The sequence below is a fragment of the Macaca mulatta genome, chromosome 11 (assembly GCF_049350105.2).
Source record: "Macaca mulatta isolate MMU2019108-1 chromosome 11, T2T-MMU8v2.0, whole genome shotgun sequence".
Lineage (NCBI taxonomy): Eukaryota > Metazoa > Chordata > Mammalia > Primates > Cercopithecidae > Macaca > Macaca mulatta.
In genome coordinates this window covers 87,916,252-87,933,512 of record NC_133416.1, presented here as the reverse complement: position 1 = coordinate 87,933,512, position 17,261 = coordinate 87,916,252, and the positions used below count along the sequence as shown (strand labels likewise).

The window sequence follows — 17,261 nt, the reverse complement described above, 5'->3', positions numbered from 1 at the left end:
AGATCTAGCCAGGGTCAAAATTTAACCCTCTATGGAAGTGGGAGAGAGAGAGCACATGTCATGAGCAAATTCATGTATGTAGTGCAATTCAAATTCTCCCTTATAAGGGATGATCCTTAATCAACCAGGAAATTGAGCATACCAGAAATAAGCTGCCATTTTGATATCTCACAGTGTATACGAATAGAAAAACTGTTGAATGATCAGAATGCAGCCATGTTTAAAACTTGGTTGAGTCTGGGCGCAGTGGCTCATTCCTGTAAATCCAGTGCTTTGCAAGGCTGAGACAGGCAGATCACTTGAGCCCAGGAGCTCGAGATCAGCCTGGTCATTGTGGCAAACCCTGTCTTTACTAAAAATACAAAAAGTAGCTGGGCATGGTGGTGGGCACCTGCAGTCCCAGCTACTCGGGAGGCTGAGGCACAAGAATTGCTTGAACCTGGGAGATGGAGGTTGCAGTAAGTCAAGATCATGCCATTGCACTCCAGCCTGGGTGACAGAGCAAGACTTCATCTCAAAACAAAACAAAGAAAATAAAACCTTGGTTCATTTTCCAGACATTGATTTGCTAAACTTCAATCAAATTAACTAACTTGAAAGCTGCCTAGAGCTTACTGCTGTATGAGATTGCTGATGAAACATGTATGCCTTTGGTTATTTACTGAACTATTTTTTCCCCAGCTTCCTAAATGAAAATATATTTATTTGTATATCAATATTATAGCAAATCCAGTTCATATGGTTTTTCTATCAGTTTAGTATTTTATTAGTTTGTATTTATCGTAATACAACTATTTGAGGCTCTCTCTCTCTATATATATATATATATGTGTATATATATATATGGAAAGGAGCCTTCAAATAGTTGTATATGATAGTATACAACTATTATATATAACTAATGTATATAATTGTGTGTGTGTGTGTATATATATACTTTTTTTTGGGGGGGGGGACAGAGTCTCGCTCTGTGTTGCCCAGGCTACAATGCAGTGACACAAACACGGCTTCCTGCAGCCCCGACCTCCTGGGTTCAAGCCACTCTCTTGGTTCAGCATCCCAAGTAGTTGGGACCACAGGCACATGTCACTCTCCCCAGCTATTTAAAAAAAAAAAAATTTTTTTTAGAGATGGGGTCTTGCCATGTTGCTCAGGTTGGTCTTGAACCCCTGGGCTCAGACAATCCTCCTGCCTCAACCTCCCAAATGGCTGGGATTACAGGCATGAGTCACTGTGCCTGACCTCATATTAATTTTTATGTTTATTGTTAAAAGACTTATCAGCTAAAGATAGAAGCATTTTCAGGATGGTAATGTTCAGTCTTCATAGTGCATTTTAATTTTAATTCATTTCATGTATGCTCATGGCCAGCCTAGGCACAATTGTGGGGTAGGTAACGTTTCTTTTTAGGAGTTTTTATGTTTTAGGCTATACTTTTCTTTGGTCAAAATATTTCCTGGGAACCTACTATACCCTCAGGCTGTTCTCATCACTCCTCACCTTCTTAATAAAATCCAATTTTACCAGATGTCCATTGCAAGAACTTGTTAAATTAATTTATGCTAATGCAGTAGGTACAACAAAACTCTTAAAGCAAGGGAATAAAACTTAAAAATATAGAATTTCAGGTTTTAAATGGAAGAGGGGGTTTCACTTTAAAATAAGAAGTATTTTTAGAGCTCTTAAGTCATATAAGAACCACCTTCTCAGCCTATGTAGAAAGCTAGTGCTACAAGTTTTCAGTGATTGCTCAAACTTACACTGGTTGTTATAAAAGACACCTCCAAATCAGGAGCGCTTGTATATACAGCTTTGACAAAAACAGCTTAACTGTTTATAAATAATCTATCACATTTCAAAATATGTCTTAAATATTTAGCTAGAAATGATGCATATTTTCATTAAGAGTGAGACATACACTAAGTCAAAAGCAAGAATAGATGCTAAACCTTCAGGGCTCAAGGAATACTTGTGAAGGGCTTGCACATCAACATTTATACACTAGCTGAGTAGATCTTTTGGCTTCTTTTTATTCATGCAACAAGACTTCTGTAACAAGATGGTTTGATTTCTTGTTTTTACCTTAAAAGGGAAAGAAGGAAGAAGAGAAAATTGCCTTATCCTTCTTACAAAGTTATACCGACGGACTGAAAGCACTCCAGAGATAAATAATAAGTTAAGGAGACAAGCATATGCACTCAAAAGTATTTACAAAGTAGGCAAAGCTAGTGGGGGAAAAAAGGCCACAAAAATAATCCTTAAGACAATTTATCCTTCTGAAAACAACTAAAAAGCAAAGTTGAGGAGTGTTTGAAATAAAAATTTTTGAAGCATGCTTATATTTCTTAATCTCTTTCTAAAGCTCACTTCTTAGCTGCTTAATGATATAATTTGTGGGATGTTAGTAAAGCATTTCAGTAGTACAAGTAAGGAACTGTGACACTGCCCAGATCTCTCACAGTGACTCTGTATCCTGGTGGGAAAGACAGTAGAACCAAACCAAGAGACCTGTTGACTCTGCTGAGCCTTAAAGAGAATCTGAGTCCTTGTCTAAACTGAAGATAAAGCATGAAGGCAAAATTTCTGGAATTGGCAACTGTGGGGTCCACTTTTGATACATTGTTAACTGTGTGGGAGAGGGCAGAGCAGGGACTGGAAGAGGATAACCTTGATGGTTTTGCAGGGCCTGGTATGTGGTACACCAGCCAGCCATGTTTCTCTCAACTCCTCACCACCGCAGTGAGGGCCTAATGGCCCACACACATTAGTACCACAGCTCTCCTGTGGCAACTGAATTGCAGACACAGTGCCAAAACAGAGATAATGGGCCTCTAAAGGTCTGACCTAGAATCTCAACCCTATTAAATAAAAGCAAATAGAACAAAAGCCACAAAGAAGTCTACAGATTGATGATCTGGCCTAGAAAATGGGTGAACCATTATTATTAAAACATAAAAACATGTAAGTTTTAATATTAAAAAAGAAATTAGAGAAGGGTAGATAGACGACCCAATCACCAAGTTCTCCTTTCAAAGGAAAATTCTATGCATTAACAAATCATCGTGGGACCAGTTATAAAGAAATTATAAACATACGGAAAATAGGGTTTATATTGCACGATGCTGTCAAAGTTTACCTTTCATGTGTTTTCGCAAGAAATGTAGTAGACTATAATTCATAGAATAAATGCTCAATAAACATATTAGTTAAGTGACTAAGCCAATGATCAAATGATCCCTTAAGTCTCCCAATCTGCAGTAGAAATTACGAATCTGAAGGTATAAGTCAAGGGTGCTTAAGATTTCACTTCCTTTATTTTTCCGTAACTCAATTTAGTGTCCATTTTGAGTTTCCCTTCTGCTTGGATTGTGAAAATGTAATGTCAAGCAATTGAGGGTGGCCCTCTCTGCCTCTTCAGTGTGACTCTTAGGTGTTCTGACACTCTTTAAGCTTATCTCAGTCTCCATCCATCACACTGCACTGTGATTTTTTTTTTCTCTGTACTTTACCCAAGAAGCAAGGCAAAAAGGCCTTGGCAGTTCAATCCTGTAAATTAAGGGTTCTGTCATTTGCCCTGGTGATCAGCTCAGAGGCGCAGGAGCCAGGGTCTCCTTATTTAGGGTCCTATAAAGTCTAATTATGACTTTCTTCTTTTTGCTTCTCCATCATCCCAACCTGGAGACTCTTCAGAAGACTGGGAAAAAAGCAGCTTTGTGTTTACTTAGAGGAATCATAGTTTCTCCAAGTATTGTCTATGCCATGATGTTCAAAAGACTGTTTTGAAATTCAAAAGCCAAGAATTGATTTTGTTTTTTGTTTTCTATCATATCTATCTTACAAGTATGTGTGCATATTTGATTATATCCTGAATAGATTTTTCTGAATATAAAATTATTCACTTATAATAAGGGGTTATTCAATGCATAACAATAGTGCCCTCCAGAAAAATTTTACCAGTTTTTTGTTATTAGCAGTCTGAGTCCAATTTTCCTACATCCTTGTCTGTACACCAAATTTAAAAATACATATTTATTATTTTTAAGTCAAAAATGAAATATTGGCCAGGCCCAGTGACTCACACCTGTAATCTCAGCACTTTGGGAGCCCGAGGCAGGCGGATCACAAGGTCAGGAGATCGAGACCATCCTGACTGACACGGTGAAACCCCGTCTCTACTAAAAATGGAAAAAATTAGATGCACATGGTGGCAGGCACCTGTAGTTCCAGCTATTTGGGAAGTTGAGGCAGGAGAATGGCGTGAAACCAGGAGGTGGAGCTTGCAGTGAGCCAAGATCGTGCCACTGCACTCCAGCCTAGGTGACAGAGCAAGGCTCCATCTCAAAAAAAAAAAAAAAAAAAGAAGTATTTTATGTTGGTCTATACTTCTTTGATTACTAGGGAGTCTGAACATCTTTTCTGAGGTCTATCGACCATTTTTATTTTTTATTTTTTGTCCATGCATATCAACTGCTCATTCTGCTTAGATCTTTATTGATTTGTTAGAAGAATGAAGGGCAGGCTGGGCACGGTGGCTCATGCCTGTCTCCCAGCAGCTTGAGAGGCTGAGGGAGGTGGATCGCTTGAGGTCAGGAGTTCAAGACCAGCCTGGCCAACATGGTGAAACTCCATCTCTACTAAAAATGTAAAATTAGCCAGGCGTGGTGTTGCACACCTTTAATCCCAGCTACTCGGGAGGCTGAGGCAGGAGAATCGCTTGAACCCAGGAGGCGGAGGTGGCTGTGAGCCCAGATCACGCCATTGCACTCCAGCCTGGCCAACAAGAGTGAAACTCTGTCTCAAAAAAATAAAAAACGGGCAAATAAACCAGAAAAAAATCCCTTTTGCACTAAGTATATGACAGTCATATACTGAAAGTGTTTTTCTGGTTTATTTGCCCTTTTTTTTTTTTTTTTACAGTGTTTGAGACAGAAACTTACACTGTGTACATCTGATTTTGTGGTTATGTTTCCCTGGGTATTTTAAATTAAGAATTCCCTTTCTATTGAAAAATGATTAGTGTTCACCTTTCTTTTATTTTAATTATTTTATGTTTTTATTTTACATTTAAATTTTAATTAATCTGTTATATTTAGCATAGTGTATGAAATTGGGTCTCCTTTTTTTTTTTTTTTTTTTTTTGAGATGGCTGTAAACCTTACAATCTTACATAGGCTATCAATTTTTTTTTTTTTTTTTTTTTTTGAGATGGAGTCTTGCTCTGTCTCCTGGGCTGGAGCGCAATGGCACTATCTCGGCTCACTGCAAGCTCCGCCTCCTGGGTTCATGCCATTTTCCTGCCTCAGCCTCCTGAGTAGCTGGGACTACAGGCGCCCACCACCAAGCCTGGCTAATTTTTTGTATTTTTAGTAGAGACGGGGTTTCACCGTGTTAGCCAGGATGGTCTCGATCTCTTGACCTTGTGATCCACCCACCTCGGCCTCCCAAAATGCTGGGATTACAGGTGTGAGTCACCACGCCCGGCTGGGTCTCCATTATTTTGTATTATTTAATTTAGTTAATAGCCCTTTTCTCCTTTGGTCTAAAGTCCACATTTATAATAAATAATACTTTCCATGTGATGACTCTCCTTTTGGACTCTGTGCTATGTTCTACTATCTCTTTTATACACACAATAAGATACCACTTTAATCATTGTAGATTCTTAATAAATTTTAATACCTGATAGAGAAATTTCCTCTTTGTTACTATGTTTTAATTTTTTTCAAAATTTTGTTGACTAGTGCATTTACTCTTCCAGATGCAATTTGGAAATTTCATTCCTAATGTTAGCATTATAACTTAGGTCTTCATTGCTTTTCACCCGCATAACCTGAATCCCCACGCAGTCCATTCTGTGACCCCATGCAGCCTAACCTGCTTATAGTTTAATCAGAGTGTAATACATAATAACGATGATGGTAAGATAACTCATTTGCCATGCTTTCTTAAAAATTTAAATTTGGGGTTCTTAATATGATACTAATTTCAGATTTGTCTCTCAGGGAAAAGAACATTGAACCTCCTCCCTTTAAGAAAGTGTCATTGTCTTTTCAGAGTGTGGAAGGAGAACACCATGAGAAAGCTGTGGAACTACTCAAGGCTGCTAAAGACAGCGTCAAGCTGGTAGTGCGATACACCCCAAAAGTTCTGGAAGAAATGGAGGCTCGCTTTGAAAAGCTACGAACAGCCAGGCGTCGGCAGCAGCAGCAATTGCTAATTCAGCAGCAGCAACAGCAGCAGCAGCAACAAACACAACAAAATCACATGTCATAGGTGAGAAGTGACTTATTTGATACAAGGAGTATATATATATATATATATATAAAATGTTCTAAAATATATTTTCTTTAGCTGAAACAAAACCATTAGATTTAAATAATCCAAACAAAATCAATCAAACAAAAGACAGTGATCTAAAAATATATAAACAAGATAGTTTATGTGCCATTCAGCTATATGCTCCACAAATGCAAGATAATTTGGAAAATGATGTACTTTGAAAGGGACAAGTATGGGCTGTAGAATGCTTTTAGACAAATTAAGAAAATGCAGCCTCGTGCAAACCCGGATCCTAAGGAGAAGAGTGTGAGCTGGATTCCAGGCCTCACTCACCCTGTTGGCCAGTTACCTTTATACAGTGTATTAACTGCACAACCTTATAGCGCTGACCATGGAAAGATCTCCTTTAGAATACTGAGATACAATTTATTGGAAAAGTGCCCCACTGAAAAGAATGAAGCTGAGACCTGCCACTGTCCATGCTCTAAGAGATTCTGAAGTTCTCATGCTCCTTTAAAGTGTGTCTAACATACAAATGGCCAACAGCTATATGAAAAAATGCTCAACATCTCTAATCATCAGGGAAAAGCAAATTAAAACCACAAAGAGATATCACCTCATACCTTTTAAATTGGCTATCATCAAAATGATGAAAGATAGCAAGTGCTAGCGAGGATGTGGAGAAGAGAGAACCCTTGCACACTGTTGGTGGGAATATAAATTGCTACAGCCAATTTGACAGACAATACAGATTTTCCTCAAAAAAGTTCAAATAGAATTCCATATGATCCAGCAATTCTGTTTCTGGGGAGATATTCAAAGGAATTGAAATCAATATGTCAAAGAGATGTTTGCACTCCCATGTTCAATACAGCATTATTACAACAGCCAAGATATGAAAACTGAAGTGCTATCAATGAATACGTTTCTTTAAAAGTGATAAGTATGTGATAGATATCTATATCTACCTACACACACACACACACACATGAATACCATTTAATATTTAGCCTTTAATTAGCAGGAAATGTTGTCATTTTTGTCAGCGTGGATAGGCCTAGAGAACATCATAGTAAGTGAAATAAGCCAGGCATGGACAGACAAATACCACATGATCTCACCTATGTGTAGAATCTGAAAAACTTTAATTCATAGAAGTAGAGAGTTGAATGTGGTTTCCAGAGGCTGGGAGGTTGGGAGAGGAGGGGAGAGAGAGAAAAGGGAAAAGGTCTTAGCCAAAGGGTACAAGTTTCAGTTAGGTAGAAGGGGAATAAGTTAAGATGATCTATTATACAATTTGGTACCTATGGTTAATAATATTGTATTGCATATTTCAAAATAGCTAAGAGAATGGACTGTAAATATTCTCACCACAAAGAAACAATAAGTATTTGTGGTGACAACTTTGGTAGCCTGATTTGATCATTCCACACTGTATACACGTATTGAAACATCACATTATAATCCATAAATACATAAAATTATTACTTGTCAATTAAAAATAAAACTTTAAGAGTTTTGAAAAAGTTGTAAAGTAGAAATAAAATGTGTCTAAGATTCTCCTGCCTTTTTCTAAATTCCACTTTGTAACAAAGAATACTAAATCAGGTTTTGCTACATATTATCAAGAAAATTGAAGAAAAAATGTTAAGAGACCCCATCTTTGAAGTCCCTACTATGCCCTATGCCCTTATCACATTTTGTCCTTAATCCTCAGAAAAAAATCCCTTCAAGGCAAGTATCAATAAAAAGTTTTTTAGATGAAAATATGAAGCTAAAATAACTTCAGTGGATCTCCCATGACTACATTTACAAGAAACATAGAATTCTTTTCCTTTTTACTCTACCAGGTTTTCATCTGCCAACATCAGATATTCTGGAGTTATATAAATTTTCCTTGCTATCCTTTAGAGAAGACAGTTCATATTGTTAGATACCTTTACACTATGGTGTCTGCGAATGTGTATTTGAAGTGAGCTTCAAATATTCTTAGAAAAATGATTGTGGGTAATAGTGGTTTTAGGTCATTCAACATCAGATTACTATTTGCACAAAGAGAAACACTGGATATAACATGAGGCTTTCAGTTGTTTGTGACACTTGTGAAAAGAAGAAGCTACATAGAAAAGGGGGTAAAAGGTATGGGATTTGTTCTCCAACAATTCTGGGAATTCAACAATCTATCTTTCATAGGCTGCTATTTTTTATTATATATGCCATGTTTCAGTATCTTTATCTCAAATTGCATTCTATCCTAAAAATACATTTATTGAACATTAAGTATTTATTTGACACTGTTATAAGTGAGGCACTGTTTAATGAGCTACAAAAATGGCGTGAATAATGCAAAGTTTTTGCCCTCATCCCTACATTCTGGTTGCAGGAGATAGTTAATAAACAAATAAACAAGTAAATAAAAATATCCTATTGGGACCAGTAGTTTGCAGAGTAAAAAAGGGGGTTTAAATAGAGAACTGCTCGGTGGTAACTTGACTGTGTGATCAGGGAAGATCTCTGAAAGGAGGTAACATTTCGATGGGACTGAATCACAAGAAGCAAGGAAAAAAGACTAAAAAGAGAAAGAAATAGCCAATGCAGTAGCTCTGTGACAGGCATATTTGAGGAACAGAAAGAAAGCCTGAGTAGTTAGAGAATAGTGAGTCAGAAGAACAGTGGTGGTGGCTATGGGGTCAATGGGATAGCTGGGGACCAGGTCACAGAGAGCTTTGTGAGCCACTGAGGGAAGTTAGATTTTATTGCACTGGAAGCCACTAAAGGTTTTTAAGCACAGGAGTGACATGGTCTGATTTATTTAAAAGATTACTCTGGCTGCTGTGTGAATAGATTATTGAAGACTGAAAGTGGAAGCAGAGACCAATTAGGAGGCTAATGTATAGTAGTCCAGGCAGGAAATATGGTGACTTGGTCTAGGATGATGTAGTTGAGACAGAGGTCTATAGACAGACAAGGACAAGTCATTTTGTCCACATCGTTCTCTGTTATCCATTCCAAATATAAAGCCACTTTACATTTGTACTTTTAGAGCTCTTAAAGATCTCTTTTGTGGTAATGACAATGCATTATTCCTTAGTTCAACATTTACACTCTTTTTACTAACTCATTTTTCTCTCATCCTTGATAATATAGATGTATACCAATTCTCCTAATTGATTTACCACATTGGTCCATAGTAAAATTGTGCTAGTATTTTGAAACAAATATGTTCCCATTCAGACTTCTAAGGTCTTACTAAAGGCTTCCAATATTATACTTATTCAATCATCTTTAAAAGTATACAACTTGGCCAGAATTATTTGCTGGGCCATATTACTCAATTCCATTTCTCCGTTCCATCCATCTTCATTAAATTTCCTATGGTTTCACCACCACAGACTAGTTAGTATTTTTAGTAAAAAGCCTTTATTATGCAAACTGTGTTTTTTCTGGCATGAGATATAATAGAGTTCTATTTAGGTGAACATGAAATTTTTGTTTGTGCACTTGCAATACACATAAGCATGGTCCCTTGAGATAAAACTGTAGTGATCATTTCAGGTACAAATAAAATATAACCAAGTCATGTCATTCATGGATTTTCATGGTGACTTCAGTCAAAGAGACCTACATTAGCTCCTAATTACATTTTAATTAATTTGATTTCTACGGACTAAATGGGATTTGTCACACTTGTTAATTCTTACTACAGTTGCTTCTGAAAAAAGTTTGAAGCTAATTTGAACTATTAGACTTTAAGCATCTCAGATTTTTTAAAAATTTAACCAGTCAAGCAAAAACCAATTAAAATCAAAATACTTGTCTGATATTATCTTATTGTTTATCAAATGAAATATAATTTCTAATCTGAAATTAGAAATAATGTGTTTTTTTATCTGAGATGGTAAAAGTTATAAAGCATCTAGCAATGATAAATAGTGAATACAAACAGAAAACAGATTTAATGCAAGTACTGTGCAGGGAATTTGTGTCTTATGCTTATTTTTAATTGTAAATTCTCTTAAAGTAAAAATCAATTGTCTTTTCCCCTAACTTCTGTATTTGACAATATTGAACGATATAGATTACATTTTCTAAAATGTAAAAATTATTATTGTTGCGCAATAATATGCTAGAAATGTAAACAGAGAATATGAATAAGGGTTTTATTAGCGCTATACCCACTTTTTTTGAGAAACAGTTGCATTAGTTCGTTTTCACACTGTTCATAAAGACATACCCGAAACCAGGAACAAAAAGAGGCTTAATTGGACTTACAGTTTCACATGGCTGGGGAGGCCTCAGAATCATGGCTGGAGGGGAAACGCACTTTTTTTTTTTTTTTTCCTTTTAACGCGGATTCTCGCTCTGTCACCCGGGTTACAGTGCAGTGGCGCGATCTCGGCTCACTGCAACCTCTGCCTCCTGGGTTCAAGCGATTCTCCCACCTCAGCCTCCCAAGTAGCTGGAATTACAGGTGCCTGCCACCACGGCCGGCTAATTTTTGTATTTTTAGTAGAGACGGAGTTTCACCATATTGGTCAGGCTGGTGTCGAACTCCTGACCTCAAGTGATCCACCCACCTCGGCCTCCCAAAGTGCTGGGATTACAGACATGAGCCACCATGCCCAGCCCGAAAGGCACGTCTTACATGGCCACGGCAAGAGAAAAATGAGGGAGAAACACAAGCAGAAACCCCTGATAAACCCATCAGATCTCGCGAGATTTATTCACTATCACAAGAACAGCACGGAAAAGACCAGCCACCATGATTCAGTCACCTCCCGCTGGGTCCCTTCCACAACGTGGGAATTCTGGGAGATACAATTGAAGTTCAGATTTGGGTAGGGCCACAGTCAAACCATATCAGACTGTTATATTTTACTCAGCTTTAAGCACCTCAGCTTCTTATTTTGACTCCATGTATATCATATTTCACCCACATTCTCAAAAAATAAAAGTAAGAAGAAAGAGGAATATCTCTGGAGATATCAACATTCTGAGGATGTCAAGACCAAAATCTTGTCCCTGACCTCCATGACTGGATCTAGGGTGGAGAATTCATTCCAGTCAAAACCAGCCTGTATCTTATTAAATTTACAAAGTTGCTAGCATTTGCCGGTAGCCTCCCCAAATCTCTTTTTCCCTTACTCTGAAGACCCCCCATTTTCTTTATTTTGCCTACCTTTAAAAGCCTTCTCTACCTTCTTCTAGCATTACCACATACATGATCCTGATGATCTAATCCAGGGGATTACTACCAAAACTATCAGCCCAGTCAGTCACTGAGAAAACCAAGTTCCAGGGGATGACTCCAATAAAATTGAACACAAGGAACCCAGAGTTTCCAAGCAGAACACTGGACAGAAATAATCATAAAGCTGACTAACACTTATTAAACAATTAGTGTGTGCCAAGAACTCTTTTAAGTGCTTCATATATATTAAATTACTTAATCTTTTCAATAGCCTTATGAAGATTAGGTACTATGTTTCATCTTGTTTTAAAGTAGCAAACTAATTAGTACAACCACTATGGAGAACAGTTTGGAGGTTCTCACTGCAGATATCTGCACTCCCATGTTTGCTGCAGCTCTGTTCACATTAGCCAAGATTTAGAAGCAACCTAAGTGTCCATCAACAGATGAATGGATAAAGAAAATGTGGTACTTATACACAATGGAGCACTATTCAGCCATAAAAGAGAATGAGATTTATGCCAGGCACGGTGGCTCACACCTGTAATCGCAATACTTTGGAAGGCCAAAGCGGCCGGATCACTTGAGGCTGGGAGTTTGAGACCAGCCTGGCCAACGTGGCAAAAACCCATCTCTAGTAAAAATACAAAAAAAAAAAAAAAAAAAGTTAGCCGGAGCTGGTGACACACACCTATAATCCCAGCTACTTCGGAGGCTGAGGCACAAGAATAGTTTGAACACAGGAGGTGGAGGTTGCAGTGAGCCAAGTTCATGCCACTGCATTCCAGCCTGGATGGCAGATCAAGACTCTGTCTCAAAAAAAAAAAAAAAAAAAAAAAAAAAAAAAAAAATCAGTAATTTGCAACAGCATGGAGATCATTACGTTAAGTGAAATAAGCCAAGCACAGAAAGGCAAACATTACATATTCTCACTTATTTGTGGGAACTAAAAATCAAAGCTATTGAGCCCATGGAGCTAGAAGGTAAAAGGATGGTTACCAGAGGCTGGGAAGGATAGTGGAGGAGTGGGGAGGGAGGTGGAGATGATTAACGGGTACAGAAACACAATGAATGCATAAGGCCTAGTATTTGACAGCACAACAGGGTGACTATAGTCAATAACAATTTAGCTGTACACTTAAAAATAACTAAATGAGTATAACTGGATTGTTTGTAATGCAAAGGAAAAATATTTAAGAAAATGCACACCCCAGTTTCCATGATGTGATGATTACACATTGCATGCCTGTATCGAAACATCTCATGTACCCCATAAATATATACATCATGTACCCACAAAAATTAAAAATTAAAAAAATTAAAAATAAAGTAGGAAACTGAAGTATATAGGAGTTTTTAAAATGTGCGTAACATTTCACATCTATTGTAACAAGTAATAGGGCCATGATTCAAACCCAGGAACATGGGCTTTAAAGCCTCTTGCTCTTACTCATATTGCCACACTGCCTCTTTGTTCAGTGGGACTTGCCCTTACTTTTCCTGACCCCACTTCACAGACATGTTTGTGAACTGTCTGGGGATTCAGTCTCATGCAGTTATCCAAATCACCCTTATCAATTACCTTTAAAATAGTACCCCATCCTTTAAAGTACTTCATCCTCAAAGATGCATTAGCTTTCCATGGCTACCATAAAAACTACCGCAAATATAGTACCTTAAAATAACACAAATTTATTGTCTCCTGTAATGCTGTAGAATTCAGTGCTCTTACTATCAAAATTCCAACGTCATTTTTCACAGAAGTAGGAAAAAAAATCCCAAAATGTGTATGGAACCACAGAAGATATCAAATGGCCAAATCAACTTTGAGCATAAAGAACCAGACTGAAGCCTTCACACTACCTGACCTTGGGGTCTATTACAAAGCTATGGTAATCAAAACAGCATGCCACTGACATAGAGACACATAGACCAATGGAACAAGCTAGAGAACCCAGAAATAAATCCACATATTTACCGTCAATTGATTTTTGACAAAGGCACCAAAAACGTGTAATGGAAAAACGACAATCTCTTCAATCAGTGGTGTTGGGAAAACTGGATATCCAAAGAAGAAGAATGAAATTGGACCCTTATCTCACCCCATAACAAAACCAACTTAAAAGGATTGGAAGCTTAACTGTAAGACTTGAAACTATGAAACTACTAGACAAAAATAGAAGAAATGCTCCACAACATTGATATGGGCAAAGATTTCTTGGATACATTCCCAAAATCACAGGCAACAAAAGTAAAAATAGATGAACAGGATTCTGCCCAACTAAATAGCTTCTTCACAGCAAAGGAAACAATTAACAGACTGAAGAAATAACCCATGGATTAGAAGAAAATATTTGCAAACCATACATCTGATAAAGGACTAATATCCAAAATATGTATGAAACTTAAAAAACTCAATAGCAAGAAAACAACCCAATCAAAAATGGGGAAATGACTTAATAGACATTTCTCAAAAGAAGCCTAAGGAATAGCCAACAGATGCATGAAAAATGCTCATTGTCACTAATAATCAGGGAAATGCAATTTAAACCACAGTGAGATCTCACCTCACACCTCTTAGAATGGCTATTATAAAAAAAAAGACAAAGCCAGATGTGGTAGCAAGCACCTGTAGTCCCAGCTACAGAGGAGGAGGAGGTGAGGCAGGAGGGTTGTTTGAGTCCAGGAATTTGAGTCCACCCTGGGCAACGCAGTGGGACCCCCATCTGTTAAAAAAAAAAAAAAAGTAAAATTTTAAATTTTAAAAAAGAAAAAAATATATAACAAGTGTTTGCAAAGGTGTGGAGTAAGAGGAATCCTTATGCAACAGTGGTGGGAATGTAAATTAATACAGACATTTTGGGAAAAAATATAGAGGAGGGTCCTCAAAAACTAAAATTAGAACCACCATATGATCCAACAATCTCACTTCTGGGGATATATCCAAATGAATCGAAATTAGCATGTTAAAAGGATACCTGCAGTACATGTAGATTGCAGCATTGTTCACACTAGCTAAGATAAAGGAGCTACATAGGTGTCCAGCATCAGTTAAATGAATATACATAACAGAATACTATTCAGCCTCAAAAGGGAGGGAAATCCTGTCATTTGCAACAACATGGATGAACCTGGAAGACATTGTGCTAAGTGAAATAAGCGAGGCACAGAAGAACAAATGCCACATTTCTCACCTATAAGTGGAATCTAAAAAAGTTAGACTTCTTCGGGTGCGGTGGCTCACACCTGTAATCCCAGCACTTTGGGAGGCCGAAGCTGATGGATCACGAGGTCAGGAGTTTGAGACCAGCCTGGCCGATATGGTGAAACCCTGTCTCTACTAAAAATACAAAAATTAGCCAGGCGTGGTGGTGCACCTGTAATCCCAGCTACTCAGGAGGCTGAGGCAGAAGAATCGCTTGAACCCAGGAGGTGGAGGTTGCAGTGAGCCGAGATCGCACCACTGCATTCCAGCTTGGGCGACAGAGGGAGACTCTGTCTCAAAAAAAAAAAAAAAAGACTCATAGAAGTAGAGAGGAGAATGGTGATTATCAGAGGTTTCAGAAGAAGGGTGAACAGGAAAAGAAAGGGGAGAAGTTGACCAAAGGGTATAAAGTTTCAGTTAGACAGGAGGAATAAGCTTCAGTGATCTATTGCACAGAATGATGAGTTAAATAATAATGTCTATTTCAAAATTGTTAAAAGGATAGATTTTAAATATTTCCACCACAAAAAATAAGTGTGTGTGGTGATAAAATGTGTTAATTATTTTATCTTGTTTAATCATTTCACATTGTAAACATATCAAAACATCAATTTAATATATTTGTACATCACAAATGTATTTGTACATCAGAAATTTGTACATCACAAACATATACAATTATTATTTGCCAATTGAATATCAAATTTTAAAAATATATCTTGTAATTCTGTAGGATAGAAGTCCAACACAGTTTTACTGGGCTTTAGGGGGCTCTGGGGGAAAAATTCATTGCTTCCTGGGCCCTTCCTCCATCTTCAAAACCAGTAGCGGTGGTGGAGTCCTTCTCACATTGCATTTCTCTGACCTCTGCCTTCATTACAATGCTCTTTTCTGTCCCCCTCTTTCATTTGTGTTGTTGTCTTGGTGCTTGTAAAACTGTTTAATTTATTTCTACTGATTTACATTTGATGTTTATTGTCTATGAAAGTGACACTTTTTCATTGCAAAATTTTTAGACAGTAGAGAAGTATAAAGAATAAATTAACCTTTCAGCTATGATCTCACTTCATTTTAGTACACGTTGTTTTTTCTCCAGACATGTAATTTCTATATATGTATGTTTATATGTATGTGTTTATATATATATATATATGCTTATTTTCACTCATATTTTACATACTAAATTATAGCCTGATTTTTAAAAATTAAACAATATGGTTAACATTAGTAGACTTAGGTCTACAGTTTAAATATCTGTGTAAAGTCTTACTGTCTAGGTATACAATAATCAATCTCTTATGAATGGACATTAAGGTCATTAACATTTTTATATCTTGTTGGATTTGATTTGCTAACTTTTGTTGAGGATTTTTAAATTTATTTTCATGAGAGATATTGGTGTGTAGTTAGGTTTTTTTTCCTTCTAGTGTCTTCATCTGGCTTTGGTATTAATGTAATGCTGGCCATATAGAATGAGTTAGGAAGTATTCCCTCTGCTTCTGTCTGATATGCTGAAAGCAATTATAGACAATTGGTATAACTTACTTCTTAAATTTTGGTAGAATTCTCCAGTGAACCTATCAGGGTATGGTACTTCCTGCTTTGGAATGTTACTAATTATTGATTCAATTTCTTTTATAAATATAGACTTATTCAAATTGTCTATTTCTTCTTATGTGAGTTTTGGCAGATTGTGTCTTTCAAGGAATTGGTCCATTTTATCTCGGTTATCAAAATGGTGGATATAAAGTTGTTCATAGTATTTTGTTTAATATCCTTTTAATGTCCATGGTATTTGTAGTGATGTGACTCCTTTCATTTCTAATATTGGTAATAATTTGTGTCCTCTCTTCCTTTTTGTTAGCATGGCTAGAAGTTTATTGATTTTATCAGTCTTTTTATTTTATTTTTTTTGAGATAGGGGGTCTTGCTATGTTGCCTAGGCTGAACTTAAATTCCTGGACTCACACAATCCTTCCATCTCAGTCTCCTGAGTAGCTGGGACTACATGCATGCACCACAGTGCTTGGTTTTTATTTATCATTTTAAAGAATCAGCTTTTGATTTCATTGATTTTCTCTATTAATTTCCTATTTTCAATTTCATTGATTTCTTCCACATTAATTTTTATTAATGAAAAATTAATCTGCATTAATTTTTATTATTTGTTTTCTTCTGCTTACTTTAGATTTAATTTGCCCTTTTTCTAGTTTCCTAGGGAAGAGGTATAGATGATTCATTTTTTTGTTCCCACAACTTATCAAAACATTTTTATTTTTCATTTTTACTTGGTTCAAAATATTCTTTAAATTTCTCTTGTGATTTTTTTCCTTTGACACATCCCTCTTCCACTTTTAATTGCATTGGGTTGAACTAAATAATCCAAGATAATTTTCCTATTTTAACATAGGCTGATTAGCAACCTTAATTTCATTTACAACCTTAATTTCCCTGTCATGTAATCTAACATATTTATAGGTTCTGGAGATTAGGATGTGGACTTAACATTTAGTGGATGAGGAGGCACTATTCTTCTACCACAATGGCTCTTTTAAGAGTTAGTAAGGCAATTTGATCAACCAGATT

At 36.8% G+C, this 17,261-nt stretch overlaps 1 protein-coding gene across 2 annotated transcripts in view; it reads left to right on the top strand.

Annotated features, from left to right (window-relative positions):
- LIN7A (lin-7 homolog A, crumbs cell polarity complex component) overlaps window positions 1-17,261 on the top strand; it is a 151,356-nt gene that overhangs the window by 127,286 nt on the left and 6,809 nt on the right. For both annotated transcript variants that reach the window (XM_001087299.5, XM_028829755.2), the window contains one exon: window positions 6,055-6,273. In XM_001087299.5, the coding sequence (XP_001087299.1) occupies window positions 6,055-6,273 (219 nt within the window). The remainder of the gene's footprint in view (window positions 1-6,054; window positions 6,274-17,261) is intronic.